Source organism: Papaver somniferum, chromosome 8 (assembly GCF_003573695.1).
Source record: "Papaver somniferum cultivar HN1 chromosome 8, ASM357369v1, whole genome shotgun sequence".
NCBI classification, from domain to species: domain Eukaryota; kingdom Viridiplantae; phylum Streptophyta; class Magnoliopsida; order Ranunculales; family Papaveraceae; genus Papaver; species Papaver somniferum.
Window position 1 is genome coordinate 159,077,511 of NC_039365.1, and position 19,632 is coordinate 159,097,142.

The window sequence follows — 19,632 nt, forward strand, 5'->3', positions numbered from 1 at the left end:
CACATGTATAATTTCTTTGCTGGAGTCAGGAATGTATATTAGTGTAACTAACCATAATACTACTACTTGTCGTGAAACACTTCACTACAATAAAATGTAATTCTTCGCAGCAAAGGATAATAGAAATGATGAGAAATGTAACTTACAGTGTTGTTCAGCATATCTAAAGCCATGTAAGCAGCTTTCTGGAAACGTTCTTTTTCTTCGTCCAACATCTTCTTCTTCTCGGTAGCAGAATCCTTGCACTTCTCAATCTCTTCCATTATTCCACTTGAGCTTTGATCTATTTCACTGTTTTTAAGTTACGTCAAAAATCTAATCTAAAATTTTAAAACTGTTAAGTATAAAGCTCTCGTTACATTCGACTTAAACTGAGCCTCTACGATTCAGAGTCTGTGACAATAAAGTATAATCTGAAACTTTTGATTATGCAATTGGAATATTAGATAACGGAAGGACCAAGGATACAAATCATACAGTTACATGCAAGTATGATATCTGACTTACTTAGTCATCTTAAGCATGCTCTCCATTGCTACTTGCACTTGTTGTGAGACATCTGCAATCATCAAAACAAAGCAAACAAAATAACATCAAACACTACACCAGTCACCAAAAGTAGATTAAGAAACTCAGGGAATACATACTAGATACTTGTCTAATTTATCTTCTATATTATAAGGGACAAAATGGTTTTTTTTACTAATAGACGGAGATCTACAGTTTGCACACATAAAGAATAGCCAAAATTGAGATACATATTTAAGTTATTCAACTGCATTTCTGGCATATAAAGAATGGTCCAGATTAAGCTAAATATTTAAGATTTTCAATCCACATTTTAGGCATATAAAGAATGGTCCGGATTAATTCACATATTAATTTTCCACATTTTAGGCATATAAAAAATGGTCCAGATTAATTTACATATTAATTTTATTTAAGACAATGAATGTAGATTTTTAATGTCATTTATTTGGGAGTTATACCTCACATTTAATGTCAAACCATTTCTTTTATTCTAAATTAACAACTATATTCATCCTTTGCACAACTCTACTCTCAAGGTATGATTCTTTTTTGTTTTGGTTGATTGAGATAATTTTTGTTAGCTTTTCTCTTTAATTTTTGTTAATTTTTGTTAGCTTTTCATCCTTTGCACAACTCTATTTCCAAGGTATGATTCTCTGTTATTTTGCTTGAATTGGATAATTTTTTTTAGCTTTTTTCTTTAATATTTTGTTTAACATCAATGGATTCATGGTACCTCGCGCCTAATATTTGTGTCATTTATGCAGTTTAATTTCTCTAGATAATTTTTGTTAGCTTTTCTCTTTAATTTTTGTTAGCTTTTCATCATTTGCACAACTCTATTCTCAAGGTATGATTCTTTGTTGTTTTTCTTGATTTAGATAATTTTTGTTAACTTTTCTCTTATTTTTTTTTAAACATCAATGGATTAGGGGAGCCTCGCGCCTAATATTTATGTCATTTATGCAATTTAATTTCTCTTTGTTACTCTTCGTTAATATTGTATTTTGTTATCTCGAATTTTTATTTTATTTGTAGTCAAAAGATACTGATCAGATACAATTGCTATCTATTCATTTTTATTTTTATGTTAGGTTCTTTTTAATACCATACCACTTAATTTCTATTTTTTTACACTAAATTTTTTATTTTTCCCTGGATAGGAAATTGTCCAATTAGACTTTGACTTCTTCCGGCCAAAATCATAGGATTTACATGGAGTGAAAATAAATGACGAAGAAAACGATGGTTCCATTGTTATGTACTTAACTTGGGTCGGTAAATAGCATTTTTTAACTGTATTGCTACTGTTGTTAGAGAGTTCGTACTCTTTGTTGGATTAGAGCCGTGTACATGTTCGTATCAAATGGATTAAAGTTTCTTGATTATGTGTGTGTGTTATTCTTCAAAAATTTTGTATTTTGTGAAACTTTAAATTACATTTCTTCATATTTATAACCTTTTGATGGTTTACAAAATGAGTATTTTTTTTATCTTAAAGTCTTCCTGCATAGTCAAATAATGATCTTTCATTTTCTAATTTCAAGAGATTATTTTTAAGCAATGAAGAAAGCGGTTTAGAGAGCAATACAATAATACAATTTTTTTTTGTGTGATGTGTCACTATATCTATATGTGTCGGGACTACACAAATTTTCATTGCATGCATTTTATCATTGATGCAAATGAAGAAGTTTTGGTATTCTAGAAAGGTACAAGTCTAATTTTTGCTAGAAGACGTGGTTCATATGCACATATGCGATTGCGATGACTAAATTGTCGAGTTTTTTAAAGATTATCTTGGTTTAAGAGAGCTTAGTGCATAGGAACTCATCTACATTTTTCATCTAAAGATACCAGGACTAATACTTGATCCATTACCTATCTTTTACTATGTGGATATCATCTAATACTTAAGCTTCTTTTATTTCATTGAAGATACCAAGTAACCAAAGTCGGTACAAATATCTTACACTTTATAGAAGTTGATTTAAAAAATATCTTAATATTCAATTATATTTTCATGTTCATTTATGCTAGCAAATTATAAAATTATGGATGTTTTAGGTCTCTTATGTACTCTTAGGTTAAGGTGTAATATCAGTTCCATTTCCAAGTTTTCATACCATTCATATTTATACAGGGTCTCTTATTTACTTCTAGATATTAAACGCATATGCTGATAAAGAGCAACTCTCTTATACATGTATCATATTAGAGGGGGAAATTTCTTTTGTTTGGATATGCAATTTTATTTAATGCGAGTCTTTCACTACTAAGTTAAGACAATAAGATTGTATTATTAATTTGCAAGGAAAATCATATTTGGCATATGATATATGCAATATCATCACGCGCGTCATTTTTCACCGCTAAGAAAGATTCAAGGACGCTTCGTATCACAAATATCCAAGGGAATGTTGTAGGATTTAATGTTTTACATTTTTTTTATTTTTTTGTGACGTTGTAAGCTGAGCGTTTTTCATATGTTAGTTTAAATCATAAATGTATAGTTATCATTCTTTATCAAGAGATTTCATATTACAGTATGACTTCTCTCAAACCTAGAATATTGTAGGGAATGCTGACGTTTAATGGCCGTAAATTATATTTACCCAACTGATTAATTTTTTTTACCATGAGTTCAAGTATTACTAATGTGTAACCATGCCAATTATACATTTATACAAGCACAAAGTCAATATTCGTATTTTAAAACAGTTAGAGGTTCCAAAAATTAATGTAGATATAACACTTTTTAAGGATATGAAAGAAGGATTCCCAACTCAGATTCAACTTTTTGAATTTCAAAAAAAAAATTACTAATTTTTTTCGCACAAAATGACAATCTATCTAAATGATGACTGAACTGCATTTGTAATTTGGAATGCAATCGACAAGCTACTTTTATTCAAACCTGGAATTTCTACGTGTTCCCTCTTGGGACATTAGGTTTTCAAGTTTGTTGGTATTATTTGCAACAACTATGAATGGATGGTTATCTCAATTACCATAAATGAAAATGGGTGAAGATCCCAGTGTACACACTTATATTGGATATCTTAATCACCAAAAAAATATTTTTTGTTGTATATATCTCAGTGTACATCCATGTGGACATCCTAACAAGAAACCGGTCTGGTTAATGTTAATAGTATCGATCAAAGCTTCGAATTCAGTTTGAGAAAGATTATAGTTCCCCCAGGGTTCCCACGGTCAGCTCTTGGTAGTCTCACAAGAAAAAAAATATCTAACCAACACAAAAGAACTCATAGCCCCGTGCCGTTACGGAACGGGTAACATCACTAGTAGAAAACATAGACCAATTAACTAATAAATCCAACCATATTTGGCAGGAATATCAATATTTCAGGAGTTTATAAATGCACTTCTGTGTTGAATCTCGAAATCTATGTACATCGACAATCTAATGACATTATTTCTAAGCAAACACATTGAATTTTCTTCATTTATTAACAAAATCCTCACAAATCTAAGTAAAAGAAGTAACTATCACTATTACATATCAGATTTCAACCATAAATTTATAAATCTGATACAGAGCACAAAATCCTCCTTAATTTGACGAACTTGGGGGTGAAATTTTCAAAATCTAAAGCAAAGTTCATCAATGGTTCCCTGATTTGTTGAATCGTTTGAACTTTTCAAGATCAACCACTTCACTCTCGACCGTAAAAAAATTGAGCAAGACTTCGTACAATTTAAAGAACTTTTAACGATAATCACCAGAAATTGAAACATCAAACGAGAGTAATGCGAGGTTTTTTGAATAGGATGGTTTACCATAGATGAGAGATGAGAGATGAGTATCAGCTGCTTCTCTTTCTTATGTAACTACTAGAGCTAGGGTTTGTGAAGGAGACGACATGATTGGTCAAGATTTCCAAGGATTTTTGGAGAGAAAAAAAAAATGACAGGAACTGAGAGATGAGAGATGAGAATTCCCAAAAATGGATGTGCAGGTACGATTCTGCTTTTTCTTTTCTTTTTTGGAGGAAAATTAAATGTGTGGTGGGGGTTAATGTGCAGGTACGATTCTGCTTTTTCTTTTCTTTTTTGGAGGAAAATTAAATAGAAGTTTGTAGATGTTTCGCGTGAGCAGAAGAGTCCGGGAAGGGAAAACAGTAAAGTCGAGTGAGATGTTACAGTATTAAATTTGTTAACTAATATGGATCTTGATAGATTTTTAGATCTTCTCCAATGGCACATCCGTGTCCTACATGGATGGGTAAAATAAACATCCTTTGGATTGAAACTTTCCTTAAATATAGGAAATTCAAGAATATCATCTCCAACCGTGGAAGTTTATGAGAAAGTGGTGTTATCGTTGTCTTATATTGATAGGATGGGCAGTTTTCTTTCTCTTTCGCAGGTAAAATAAAACTCAGTCCCGCCAGATTGTGAATAGATCTTCTCTATAAAATCAGGGTGGTTCTTTTCTTCTTCTCCATTCACTACCAGAACTGCAAGTTTTAGGTTTGGTAAGTTTTTCCTTTTTTTTTAATGGGCGTTATTGTAGTATATTTGTTACCAGATGTTGTAGTCCCTACTTATCTTTATTCTTTCTATATCAATCAGATTGTTTTTGATTCAAGTATACATCTTAGATGCTTGGGATTTTGATTGTATGGAGTTCTAATGAGTTTTACTTTGGTATGCCGGATTTCAAAGTATGATGAGTGTTGTTGTTTCTTCGACACAACCACAAAAATTTCCTCCTCCACAAGCACAGAGTCTTGTTTCCCCTTCACAAGCATCGGACGTTGGCAATCGGTCCAAAAAGAAGCGAAAAAGTAATCCTTCAACAACTCGATCATCCAATCCTCCTCGCCGGATTTGGAAAACTGATGAAGACACTGCACTAGCCAATACATATCTCTACATTAGTGTGGATGCAATAATAGGAAGGGACCAGTCAGGTGATATAATGTGGAAGCGCATCTTGAAAGTTTGGAGAGAAAATATGGAAACTTATGATGAGGACCGCAATCCTAATGATCTATCCTGCTGATGGGGTATCATACAAGCTGTAGTTAATAAGTTTCATGGATTGTATGAATCACTCGACAAAAATCCGCAAAGCGGAACTTCAATCGAACTAATGGTTTGAATTTTTAAACCTTTTTTTATACTGTTGTCACAATTACTGCTCATTACTGCCCATGATGTTTACGGTGACATTCTTTATGTTCGAAAAAGTATACAGCAACTGCCTTCACAGTGACACTTGTTTTGGTTTTAATGAGCTATTTAATCCCGTCAAGCATTTTATCAAACAGTTAGGAGTAAGGCTTAGTGAATCTGTTCCAAACTTGATTACAATAGATCAACAGCCAGAACAAACAAATTCCTTGCAACATTGAGAATACATCATAAAAAAATCCCATCCAAGTTAAACATTTACGTTATTGTGGGTTTGGATGTAGAATTTTAAAGGCGGAATTTATGGGTCCATGGGATTTGGTGGAATTACGTTTCCTTCGGTATGTTTGGTTGCCCAAATCCCTGGAATCACATTTCCCATGGGATTCAGTTTTCCAACAAATCCTCCATATGGAGTCCGACTCCTCCCCCCTAAGATTTGTTGGGAAACTTATCGTGGGATTTATGGACCCACTTTTTTAACTTTAAATCTCATATATATACAATTTTTAGATTCTAAGGGTAATTCCAAACAATATATGAACTTTAAAACAAGATAATTCTATGAATCATAGGAATTTTAAATGAGTTACCAAACACACGGGAAATTTACATGAATCCTAGAATTTGTAATCCCATGGAATTGTAAATCCTGGAAATCTTGAATTCTGCAAACAAACTTACCATTAATGTATTGTTGATTTGGGAAGAATCGCACACAATTAGGAAAAAAATTAAAAACCATTATTCACCAATTCAACAAAATAATCTAGTAACAAAATATTGCAAATATTAGGGAAATCGAGAAACTTACATTGCATGAACATCGGGTATCTCGAATTGGGTATAAACTATCCTAGATTATACTAACACAATTTCATCTACTGATTTTGATTGATATGACAGAGAAACCCTTCTTCTTCTACTGATCTTCTTCATGTTATGCTCTCGTTATGTAAACCCATTATAGATGGGATTTACTTACAGAGAATTGCAAACTCGAGTTTGGCTAATTTGGAGAACAGAAAATTTCATAAACAAATATGAAACAAATCCGTTAAAAATAAATTTGAATTTATATTATCGATGACATGAAATGATTAAATCCTGTATTAGAACCTCTGAATCTAGAGGATGGGCTAGATGATTTAAGCCAAACCGCCCGCCACGTAATCTTCACATATTCTCTTCAAGTTCCTGTTGGAGATAATTTTTAGGGAAAAGTATCACAAGCCGTAGAAAAGGAACCTAACATCCTCCCGTTGGAGATGCTCTTAGTCGAGAGACTTTCCAAGAATTTCTAGAGAGAGAAAGCGAATGAGCAACTAAGAGACGAGAAACAAAGTGGAGTGCAGGTTATGTTTGGAATCGATCACTAGCTTCTACAATTATATAAGGAAAGCATATGGTAGCTTGTAGCTATGGTTAATTATGCACTTGTAAACGGGGACGGAGCTAGGAATTCGAAATACGGAGGCCAAGTGAAAAACATAAATTCAAGAGGGGTAATAATGAATTCTTTCTTAGAAACAGTGGTAAATGTACAGGATATTTAAGCAAATACAAAGCATTTAGGGGGCCGGGAGCCACCCTTGGCATCTGCATAACTTCGTCCCTACTTATATATGGGTATAAGGCCAAGCATGATCAGTTATTTCGCTTAACTATAGATTACTTGGAGCAAAACATAAGTATTGCGGAGCATCACTTCGCCTTAATGTGGCGAATGTGTTTGGCTAGGGGTGCACATACCCTACCCATATTCGTCAATCCTACCCTACCCGCCAGTGTTTTAACCGTATCCTATCCTACCCACTATTTGGCGGGTAGGATAACGGGTAAAGATTTTCTTAACCGCCGTTAGATAGGTAGGGTGACGGGTAAAGCTCGAAATTATCCTACCCTACCCGCCTACCCGCCTATTTATCTAACAGCCGTATAGATAAACATGTCCTTCTAGCTTATAAGCTGAAATGATAAACATGTAAAAAAAAATGAAGGGAATTTGCAGACCTCGTTGTCTTCTGCATAAATCTGGAATCTGAATTTTTGATTCTGCTGATGATGTTTTTTTCTGTTTCCTATAATGAAAATATAGATAGTAGCTGCAGTGATTCCTAGAGAACAGAGAGCTCCAATTCCAGTTATCCTCCACTTCCAAATATGCAAACCACCACCGTTGTTCCTTTCTTGTAAGTTTCTTTGATCTTTTTTCATACCCAAATCCGAACAATTCTTCTTCGACGCCTCTTGATCATCATCAATTTTCTTATTCTCTATGAAATCTTCTTCTTTATCCTCAAATTGAATTGATCCTCCTGATTCAATTCTTGGTGTCTTAATTCCTGTAGACCCAGCAGACTTTGTGGGGGAGTCTAATTTCATTTCCACGAATTCGTTCTCCTTCATTTTCTTAAAAAAGACTTTTGAAATCTTCTCCAACTAGTACCAACTTTGGAGTTTTGATCTAAACAACAGGAACTTGAATCATCTCTCTTATTATTATCCGTTCCTCCTCTGTTTTTTCTCCTCCTTACGGGTAGTAGTAATAAAAAAGAAAACGGTTATACCCGCCACCCTACCCTATCCGACCCGCCAGAGAATGGGTTTGGTAGGATCTTACCCGTTTAATGGCGGGTAGGGTGGCGGGTAAAAATTTTCTTAACCGCCAGTAAACGGATAGGATGGCGGGTATAGGCCATATCCTACCCACTCTACCCTTTGTGCAGCCCTATGTTTGGCATCGCTAAAGAGTAGAACAGATTTGTTCCTCGTTGAAGCTAAGCGATGAGTCACAAAAATACTTTATAGAATGTATGGTTAAATAAGAAAGTGCAATTGGGGGATACTTTTACTAATTGGGGAATATAGGAAAAAGATAAAAACGGGATTTAAATAGTAAATCAAAGTCGCCCATTATCCATGTATTTTAACTAATTCCTAATATACTCCTCATTAATCATGTTTAGTGCTTAATTATAATTAGCTAAGTTAAAAGATTAGTTTGATAATGTATTTTAATAATGATTAGTTTGATAAGAAAATTTTTTAAGGTAATAGGAATTCGGTTAAAAAATGAATACTCACAACTTACAAAATGCCGACAAACTCAATGCCAAAAAATGGGTACTCCAAAATTACAGTCGGCATTGTAAGTTATTTATCGAGCACGCCGACATCATTTTTAGGCATGGTCTTCAGCACTTCCGCCATGGTCTCCATTACTTCCGGCATGATCTGCATCACTAATACAATACCGGCGATGTAAAAAAAACAAATCATTTTCGGCATGATCTTCATCACTTCCGAATGTAAAAAAAAAAATTATATCCAAAATAAGGAGCCGACATAGAAGGAGAAGAGAATTTGAAAGGGAGTAGAGAATATATAGAATTTAAAAGGACGTGGGGTATGGTTAGGTTTGATTTATTTTTTATTTTTTTTAAATGTTAGTTTCATATCCCTCATTGTGCGTCCTTAAATAATTCCTAATTTTAGGGATTAAAAACATTATAGGGTAAATCGAATTTATCTTTTTGTAAGTCGATCCCCTCTCTGATAGTGAGGTGGAATGTCAACCTCATTACGCTTGGCTATATTTAAGCTATATCCAAGCGAAATGCCCAACAATGCTTGGCCTAAAAGAAAATCCATCTCTTATGGGATATGTAATTCTTTTAATCCTTATTCCCTATCCCATAGGGAAGATGAGAGGTGACGCATTAACTGACCGGTGAACCACTCATCGATCCATTTTATCTCTAATATTATAAATCGACCAAACTTTTAATCGGTGTGCATTAACCGATTGGTGAGTCATTCACCATTCACCAATGACTTATATTTAATAAATTGTCAAATTTCTACCATTCACTAATAAATCGTTATTTTTAACTTTTTTGTTCTTAACCGACAGAAGAGAGAAAAATATTACTTTGTTCATAACTGGCGAGTAAGTTTGTTAATATCCAAAGAAAATACTTTTTTTGTGATTAGAGTAACGATTGCTCATGTTGTTATTTCGGGAACGACATTAAATGGGGAAGAGTTCTTTTGAACTTGTGCTTAAACGTAATATCTTTGTGTGGAGAGCGGAGATGGAATTGTAGGAGATTCTTGTACTTATACGTCTCCTTGGCGCAAACCTATTTTTCTTGGTGAAATGGTCTAAACTAAAAGTTGGTATATGTTATCTAGTCTTGACACTCTTTTAATTTAATTCATTATGATCCATGTTTTTTGCTTTTGACAATTTTTTTGACAAAAATGGGGAGAATTATGTTATGGGCATCCCTTATCGTGATAGGGCCATAATAGTGAGCGACTCTCGCACCACTTCCAAATACATGGTGCCCCTTAACAGCTTTGAGGAAATTCTGATGCATGTGAAAGAAAGAAAATCTGTTAAAATACATCCCGTTAAAAATTTCCATGTGGCAGCCTCAGGGACTAGGAAACTTAATTTGGAGGCGAAATATCGTCTTGGAAAACATTTGGAAAAATCGGAAATTGAACTCAAACCGTATGAAGCTGCTGGTAGATTCAAAACGATTATGACATAACTGCAAAATGAATGGAGTGCAGGCAGAGAGCGGGAAGAGGTTAAACGGCAAATGGAACTGGATTTCAAAGCTGACAGAGATATTAAGAAACATCGAAAGTTATTAAAAACAAGTCTTCTCTTAAATATAGTCCACACATTTATTATCTATATATAACGCATTTAAAATAAGTATTTAAGATAACCAAACAGACCTTTATAATCATTGGACATAGCCCACGAAATTATGTATAGTTATTATATATATAGCCCATAATAAAAAGATAATCATCAAATCCCTAAATCAACATCAAAAAAAAAAATATCATGATTGAGAAAAAAAGTAAATTATGTAAGATATTTAACATAGTTAATGTTTTTTTAAAGAATAATCAACACACTCAATTAATTTTAGTTTAATTATGATTGAGAAAAAAAAATCATCTTTTAGATTATTTTTTTTATATATATTATGTTTATGGAGTTCTAGAAGAATGGTCCTAGGAAAAGATTCGATTGCGTTGTGGTGGAACTTTTTTAAGGGAACAAATAGAGTATACACCCCGATCACTTTTGATGTAATGATGATTAAGATAAATTTATTTTAGAGAAAATAATAATTAGGGTTTATTTTGTTTTTGGTAAAAAGTAAGAATTGGGGTTTATATATAATTGTTCAATTTGTGAGAATACTAAAAGAACAATTATAATTAACTTTAAGTATGATTAAGAAAAAAAAAGTTAGGGTTTATTTTGATTTTGAGTAAGAAGGACTTACGTTTAATTGTTAGAAGAAAACTAAGACTTGTTTGATTTTTCATTTTAACTTAAACTTTTTGGATTATGGTTAATAAAAGTGTGGACTATATTTAAGAGAAGCCAAAAACAATAGAAGGGAAAGCCAAGAAAGATATAAACTCTTCCTTTATCACCGCAACTCTTGAAGGTGGAGTCCCCAAACTTCATCAATTCTCAATCACATAAGAAGATGTTAAGCCTGTCACTATGTTTGCTTTTTCTGGGAGTGTCATACCAGACAGTCGTACTCATCTCACCAATCATTTGAATACCCAACTCACTGATCAGATTTCTTTCTTAGATGCCGCAAAACTTGGTCAATACTGCCTGAGTCATGTAACTGAGGTTGCCGAAGACAACAAATCCGGTGACGCCTCCGTTGGAGGATGGAGCACGATGTGGACCCTTCAGAAGAAAGATAAGAGAATTGATCTTCCTGGTGTGAAAATGAGAAGCACACACAAAACACTTGCAAGTATACAAGGTCAAGATTTATAATATAGTGATGAGTGGGGGTTTGTCCACAGGGAGAGGAGCATATAAGAAGTCTTCCTAGGCTAACAATGGTGACAATGCACTATGGCAGTGAGCAAAGCAAGGGAAATGGCATGAACCAAAGATGCAAGGTAAAGCAATAAAGAAGCAGTTAAGAACCACAGCAGGGAAAGATAAGCAAAGAACCAAGGCTTGGAAGCCAAGGGCAAGGGCAGGATTGTGCACTGACTTCAGTGCACAGAAGCTACAAAGTGCAAGAAAATAAAAGGCAAGAAAATTAACTGAATTGCAAACACACAGGACTGAAAATGCAAGTTACTGAAAGGGAATTGGTGGGTAAGCCAAGGCTTATGATCCACCTTGTGTCCTAATCAAATGACATGTTTCTAGGTTATGTTTGTTCCTAAGCATACATCTAGAAATAGAAGAATACTAAATTGCTCACTAGTTTGCCCCTAGCATTGGCTGTCTTTTGACAGTACAGCCAATCACAGGCTCTATGAGCATTGGTATCTCCCATTTGCTCAAGCAAAACAGTGCATGGAAGTAACTATCCTAGCTTCTAGTCACTTGACAGTGCACAAGGCTTCAGCTGAGCCTTGGCCTGATGTTGTTTAGCTCATGCTAAACATGGATAAAGCAATAACATTCATCATATGTAATAATTCAAACACAACTAGCAACATTTGAGATAACTAAAAACATATGCAATTTTCAACTGTTAACTGATAAGCAACTGAAATTGAAATTCATTAAAATTTTGTGGCAAATTCTCTACTGGCTAGTCCAGAGAGATACACAGTGTCTTTCACACACTTCACACAACACCAATTTATACCCAATACACATTTTTTGGGTTTTCCCCCAATTTTCCCCCAAAATCAGTAGAACTAGGGTTTGGTGAAATTGATTTACCTACTGTTGATGAGATACTCGCTCCATCTCGTCGACCCACTCTTCTCCTGCTTCTTCTCGTTCCTCCCATGCTCCAATTGATGCTTTAATCATCACTTATATCCCCAATTTCTCACCTAGGGTTTCAGTGAGCAGAGAGATGAGAAATTGAGGTTATTAGTGATGCTAAAGAGATGGTACGTGATGGTGATGATGGGATTAGGTAGAATAGAGTTGGGGAGAAAATAGTGGAGTGATTTGGGGTGAGGTGGTGGTACGGGGTATGGTGGTTCTGCAGAGGGGGGTGATGGAGGAGATGGGTTCGATGGAGAAAGGGAAGGGTGCGTTTGTTTGAGGTGTAGGTGCTCGGTCACTAGGGTATGAGGCGGGTCCATCAAGAGATGATGTTTCGTGAGATGGGCCGTGGGATGTGAAGCTGGTAGGTGGATCGGATGGTTCCTCCTGAAGAGGTTGGTAGCGACCGTCAGATTTTTTGATACAACGAAGTTAACGGCTCTAGATGGGGTTAGGTGTTGTAGTGTAAGGCGGAGATATCAAACGTTGATGAACAGCAAGGGAGCGACCGTTGGATGCTTCTGAGAACTGATCTGATGGCTGAGAACGGAGGCGTTTTTGTGTGTAGAAAATGAGGTTGTGCGCACCATTCTTCGCGGCTTCCTTGCGTGATTTCTCCCGGCTTTTCACTACTTCTCTGCTCTTTTCGCTCCGCGACTCATCCGAACTTTATTTATTACCTAAAAATGCAAAATTAATTAATAAAAATATTTATTCTTGAAAACAATGAAAATACAGAATATGGGATAAAATGTAGAATTAATGCATAAAAGATGAGTTAAATGCCAACAAAAAGGGGTAAATATATACAATATTTGGCACTCATCACTTCCTTACAGAGTAATGAAGGAAATCGAAATGAGATATGATACTATATATGTATGCTATGATCTTGGAAAAATTCCTATTAGGTCTTGATTGCGAGAAGAGAGACGACTGTTCTGAAAAACTCATGACTGAAGACCATGTTTTCTTTTCTCTCTTTTGTTTTGATATCAGTTATATAGATTTTATTTTGATATCAGTTATAGCTTAACATTTTGCAACTTCCTTGTTGACAGCCTCGAAATTTCAGCACCATTGGAGTTATTTCCTCTATTATTCCACCATTCTAGGAAACAAAATATATTCAGAATTTCTTTTCTGTTTATAATCCCATTCGGTGGGCAATCATGGGAAAGGGCCTTCGAGATCTTTCCAAAGCAAAACATTGTTTCCATCTCTCAGTTTTATAGAGTTAGATGCTTTGGAATGTAAAACTAAGTTCACAAAATTGGTCAAATAGCCCCAAAACAATAATTTCTGGGAGAAAAAGACATGTAAAGTTTAATACTGTTTAGATTCTCAGGAATTAAAAAGATACTTTTCAATTATTCATTTTGGATATTACACCCAAGATTTTACAAATTAATATTTCATAATAGACTAAAACATCCTTATATAATTATTAATATAATACACAAAAATTAACATGATATAACTGAGATAAAATAAGCGAGGTTGTTGTAACTCAGTTGAACAAACATGTTTTTTTGAACTAAAAGACACAGTTGGAAATGGCTTGACATCTTGTAGACATAGGTTGGTCGTCGTTTTCATCTAAATAGAGAAAAGGAAAGAGATAAAAAGATCTAACTCGAAACTCAAATGATATGAATCAGTAAGAATAAATCGTATTCTTTTACAAGACAAACCACATGAAGATTACCACCATCAAAAGGATTGTAAAAAGACAATTAAGGAGGAAAAATGATCAAATCAGCAGGAGAAGGATAAGGGAAAAGTATTACTTCTCCAATGATACAATTTAGACTACACGCTGTCAGAAAAGTATAAGCAAGCATTAATGGGTGAATTTATATATTGATACAGTGAACAAATGACCAAGAAAAGAAAAACAATCGGAAAAGTAAAGTACAATTCTACAAAACGTTTAGACTACCACCAACTAATCTAAGATATTTGAACTTCTACCGCAAAACATCACCACTTTAATATTCACCATCGGACCCGGTTCGTGTCATCACCGGTCCTACTTTCACGACCATATAAAGATTTAATTTCAGAGTATTGAAATATAATGAGCTTTACAGTTCCTATAAAAATCTATGAAACATAGATATCAAACATGAACTATTTTAAACAAGATGAAGCCAATTTCAACTCAAATTAAGGTAGAATGAAACCAGTTTCAACCCAAATTAAGGCAGAATGAAAACCTTTTCATCCTCAAATCTAAAACAGGATGAAAATCGGTTTCATCCTAGTTTAAAAATAGAAAAAAAAATTCAATCCAATCTAAAACATGATGAAATTGGTTTCTTCCTAGTTTGAAAATACAAAACAAATTCAATCCAATCTAAAACAGGATGAATCGGTTTCATCCTAGTTTAAAAAAAAAATCAATACAATCTAAAACAAGATGAAACTGCTTTCATCCTAGTTTGAAAACGGATGAAACCAAATTAAACCTAATCTAAACCATACGTAGCAACAATAAGATGAAAACAAATCATGTAACCAATCAATTATTGACTCAATCAGTGATTATTGAAGACAAACCATACTCAACCAATTTTAAACAAGATTTTAAATTGGTCAGATTTGGGATTAAATTAAAAAAAAAAAACGAATATGTTTATGTTTCAACCTATAGGTTTGCTAAGCTATAGATCCACGAAATTCTCTAGCAGCAGTATCATACGCTTTAGATCCACGAAATTTTGTTAGCAATGGATTATCACAAGACGTCGTTAGATCCATAACTCATACCCCATTAGAAATCGGAAAATTAGTCTTAGCTTTAGATCCACGAAATTCTCTAGCAGCGGTATCATAAGCTTTAGCAGCTTCTTCAGCTGTATCAAAAATACCCAACCAAACTCTACTTTTCTTTCCAGGATCTCGAATTTCTGCTGCATATCTCCCCCATGCCCTCTTCCTCACTCCTCTGTAGTGTATTTCCTTAACAGTCTCTGTAGTTTTACTAACTCCGTCTTCCATTTTCTCTGATCTTGGTGCCATTTTTTCGAGATTTTCTTAAAGAGGTTTCCGTTTGATGTAGAAGAAGATGATGAGAGGAAAAGGGTCAAATTTGGTTGGTTTTATAGAGTTTTTGTTTGATTTAGAAGAAGATGATGAGAGGAAAAGGGTTCAGATGTCCAACATAACTTATATCTTATAGGTTGGATCGCACCAAACACTGATTTTTAGGTCTTTTCGTTTTTACCTCCTCTGATACCAATTGAAAAGACGAGGGTACCCAAATACACCACAATCTTTTTGTTTCAACCTATAAGTCCTCTTACCAAGTGCGACCGTATATGGACAAAGTGGATACAATACAACAACTTCGATATTCACACTTTGTGTGATTGTCTATGCATACGAGATCGAGAAAATACGACAACCAAAGTGTGATTACTTGATAATAGGTTCGGACTTAACCAAACTATATAAGATCACTGTCAAGTAAATCGGAGTTAACGTAAAGTGCAGTTTACTATAATTATAGTAAAACAATTATAATGCGGAAAGATAAAGTAAATAGCACAAAAAGATTTTGTTAACGAGGAAAACTGCAAATGCAGAAAAACCCCTAGACCTAATCCAGAATTGAATATATACTCTCAGAATTAAGCCGCTATACAAAATCTAAACCAACTTTGTATAGTTGAGACCAAGAAAGTACCCCTAGTTCACTCAATTTCCACAGTATCCATGCGCTTCCGACTTCGATGAGTCATGCACTGGTACAATTCCTTTGGATTGTATTCCAAACATTAAAGGAACAATGAATATGTATGGTAACAACAGTTAGATTCTTTTCAAGATAAAGATATCTTAGGTCATATGCAAAGGATCTTCCGTTTAATCTAATAAACTCCTTGGCCTGGTTAGATGAATCCAATCTCTATTACCGAAGTAATAAGATTCGTATTTACAAAAATCAAAATAGATCTCAAAGAGAACTATTAGTTGATGCCGATCTCACGCAACTAATCAATCGAATAAACCTGATTCTAGTTGGATCCCACCCGATCAAGGTTTGTGCACACACAAATATACGAAAACCAATAAAAAATCTTCTTCGTCTTCAAATATTTTTTAATCTTCAATTAAACCTGCACAACACCACTTGAATCTTTTGTGATCAATCACATACAGAACGGAGTCTGTTAACAATGGATTATCACAAGATGTATTTAGATCTAACAACAGTTCTAAAGATCCCGTCGATATTTCGATCTAGTTTGAGTGAATCTTATATCAGAAGAGAAGATTCTCAAGAATAAACAAACTAGGTGCAATCAAAGTTTCAACAACCGCTAGTCAATCAAATCAATCGAAAACTAATAACACTGCAATTATCTAGTTTCCCACCAACGGTACTCGTAGAGCTTCTTGATCCCACAAAATTCTTTAAACGAGCGGTCGTTAGAGATTCCACCTAAGTAGGATACTTTCCTCTCCGAATAGACGGCTCCACCAGAAACAACAATAAATGAAGTTTGTCTGGCTCTTAGGATGGTTTGCTAGATCCACGCAGTTTTTTTGATATGTTTTATTAAGCAAAAATATAGGATGGTTTGCTAGAAATACAAACTTAGGTATTTATAGACCAAGGAAATTTGGACACCAAGGAATTTCCAAAACCGAAAATATTCTCAAGATATGCAATGAATAGCAAGATTTGATTTTCATAATAAATGCTTATCAAATATTTCTGAAATCTCACTATAGAAAATCTCTAATTAGTAAATGCATATTTACTAACTTTTATTTTCTAGAGCTACACGTTAATTGCTAGTAACTAAAGTATATAAAACTAACAACCTTAATTAAAATATTCTTAATTTATTTCAGGATCCCCTTGAGTATTAAGGAATATATTTGAACAATAAATGATAAGAGTTATTGTTCGTGTTCAATGTATGTTGACATGTTTTTCATTGTAAATCCTTATTTCATATTCACATGGATTTACATTCTTGAAATCGGTCATACCACACTTCCAAACAAGTTTAGAATTGGTTTCCCTGTATTCCAAGACTATTATGTGATTGGTCAATTACCAAATCACATACATGGGTTCAATTGGTTCTACCAATCACTAGGATCGGTTATACCTACTTATGGAAATACTTGTGATCGGTCATGAAAATGCGGGGGTCTAACAACCACACCCAACAATTTGTTTGGAAATTTGAGAGGATTTACTCCAATATACTTTCTAGAGAATCAACTAGACAGCGAGACTCAATCTAGAGAATAGTATATCAAAGAGTTTAATATCTCTAACTCTTAATTCAATTCGCAATCAGCAAATAGAAATTTGCGAGCCCGATTGAATATAAGAGGAGTAACTTGAACGGTACCAAAGACCAATGTTCAAGTGTCAATCAACTTAAATCAACAACCCAAGATCGGATATTCTAATTGATTGAACTTAACGCACAACCCGTGATATTTCAATTATATAACAAAATATAATGCGGAAAAGAAATAACACAGACACCAGAATTTTGTTAACGAGAAAACCGCAATGCAGAAAAACCCCGGGACCTAGTCAGCGGTGAATCCATAATTTCAAGACAGGGGTAGCAAACATAACAATACACAACAAAAAGATCTATCAAAAAAAAATTCCACATAATAGATTGTGTGTTACTATATGTAATAATCCGGCCATTGTTAATCTTCATGATTAAACACAAATTTGAATAATAACTAATAACCTGGTGAAACCGGTAAATCGGCAATAACCTCATTTACTAATTTAACTCTTCTAAATTAGTTGGGGATGGTGATTTCAATTCTAATGTGCTTCATCAAAAGGTATCTCATAAAAATGATGTTGTTCAAGACAGTGTCTTTTGAAAACCAATATGGAAATATCTCTGTATTGTGTTTCTAATAACAGGTACAAGATGTCTTAATTGTGCAGTCACCTCTAATTTAAACCCCAATATAGTGCATATTCATAAGACATACTTGGATTACTTATCCAGCTACAATAATCAACATAAGAAAAAGCAGACAACCATGTTATAGTCTATTTAAGATTATGGTTCTTATATCCAAAATACAGCTGACATATGAATTGGTCTAACTCTTTGCAATGACACTGGAACATGCAAAAAAGATGAGGTTGGATACCCAATATATCAATTTTAATGCAAAACGTGATTATACTAAAACCCTCGAAATTTGATATGAACCTAATTTTAATTTAGATAGAAACTAAAAAATCAAATTGACAAAAGATGGTACTTGAAGTTGTGTAAGAAAAACACTAACAATCAACAACACTACCTCAAATATCATTGAATTTATCGGACTTACTTAATCAATTCATGGAATTGGAAAAGAAGAGAAAAGAATTAGTGGAGGCGTAAACTTTTCTGTGGGCTTGGATAACTAAGCCTATTAGTGGAGATTTGTGAAAGCAAGGGTTCGCAAATGCACACCCTTTCTTCACGATAGCTCCGCCACTGGACCTAGTCCAGATTGAACACCACACTGTATTAAGCCACTACAGACTCTAGCCTACTACCAATTAATTAACTTCGGACTGGACTGTAGTTGAACCCTAATCAATCTCACACTGATTCAAGGTACAGTTACGTTCCTTACGTCTCTGATCCCAACAGGATACTACGCACTTGATTCCCTTAGTTGATCTCACCCACAACCAAGAGTTGCTGCGATCCAAAGTCGAAGACTTGATAAACAAATTTGTCTCACACAGAAAAGTCTATAGATTGAATAAATTTGTCTCTCACAGAAATACCCAAGAGTTTTTGGTCTTTTGATAAACCAAGGTGAACATGAACCAATTGATAAACCGGTCTTATATTCCCGAAGAACAACCTAGTATTATCAATCACCTCACAATAATCTTAATTGACTAGCGAAACAAGATATTATAGAATCACAAACGATGAGACGAAGATGTTTGTGAAAAATTTTATCTTGCTTATCGGAGAAATTAATCTCTAGTCAATTATTTCAATTGAATTCAATACGATAGAATCGGGCAAGATTAGAACATGCAACTACAAAGAAAATAGTTGGGTATGGCTTCACAATCCCAATGAAATCTTTGAAGTCGTTAACCTACAGGGTCTCGATAG

General features: G+C 34.2%; 1 protein-coding gene across 2 annotated transcripts; it reads right to left on the bottom strand.

The window, feature by feature from the left end:
- Nucleotides 1-6,495: 6,495 nt before the first annotated feature.
- LOC113301235 lies at nt 6,496-8,340 on the bottom strand. Of its 2 annotated transcripts, none has more exons than XM_026549994.1 (2): nt 7,708-8,338; nt 6,496-6,891 (listed from the first exon to the last, which is right to left on the bottom strand). In XM_026549994.1, exons 1-2 carry the CDS (start codon nt 8,101-8,103, stop codon nt 6,871-6,873), a joined length of 417 nt encoding a protein of 138 aa, XP_026405779.1. In that variant the 5' UTR covers nt 8,104-8,338; the 3' UTR covers nt 6,496-6,870. The 2 variants fall into 2 exon arrangements, with proteins under 2 accessions (XP_026405779.1, XP_026405778.1); XM_026549993.1 differs by having other exon boundaries at nt 6,857-6,994; nt 7,708-8,340.
- Between the last annotated feature and the right edge of the window lie 11,292 nt (nt 8,341-19,632).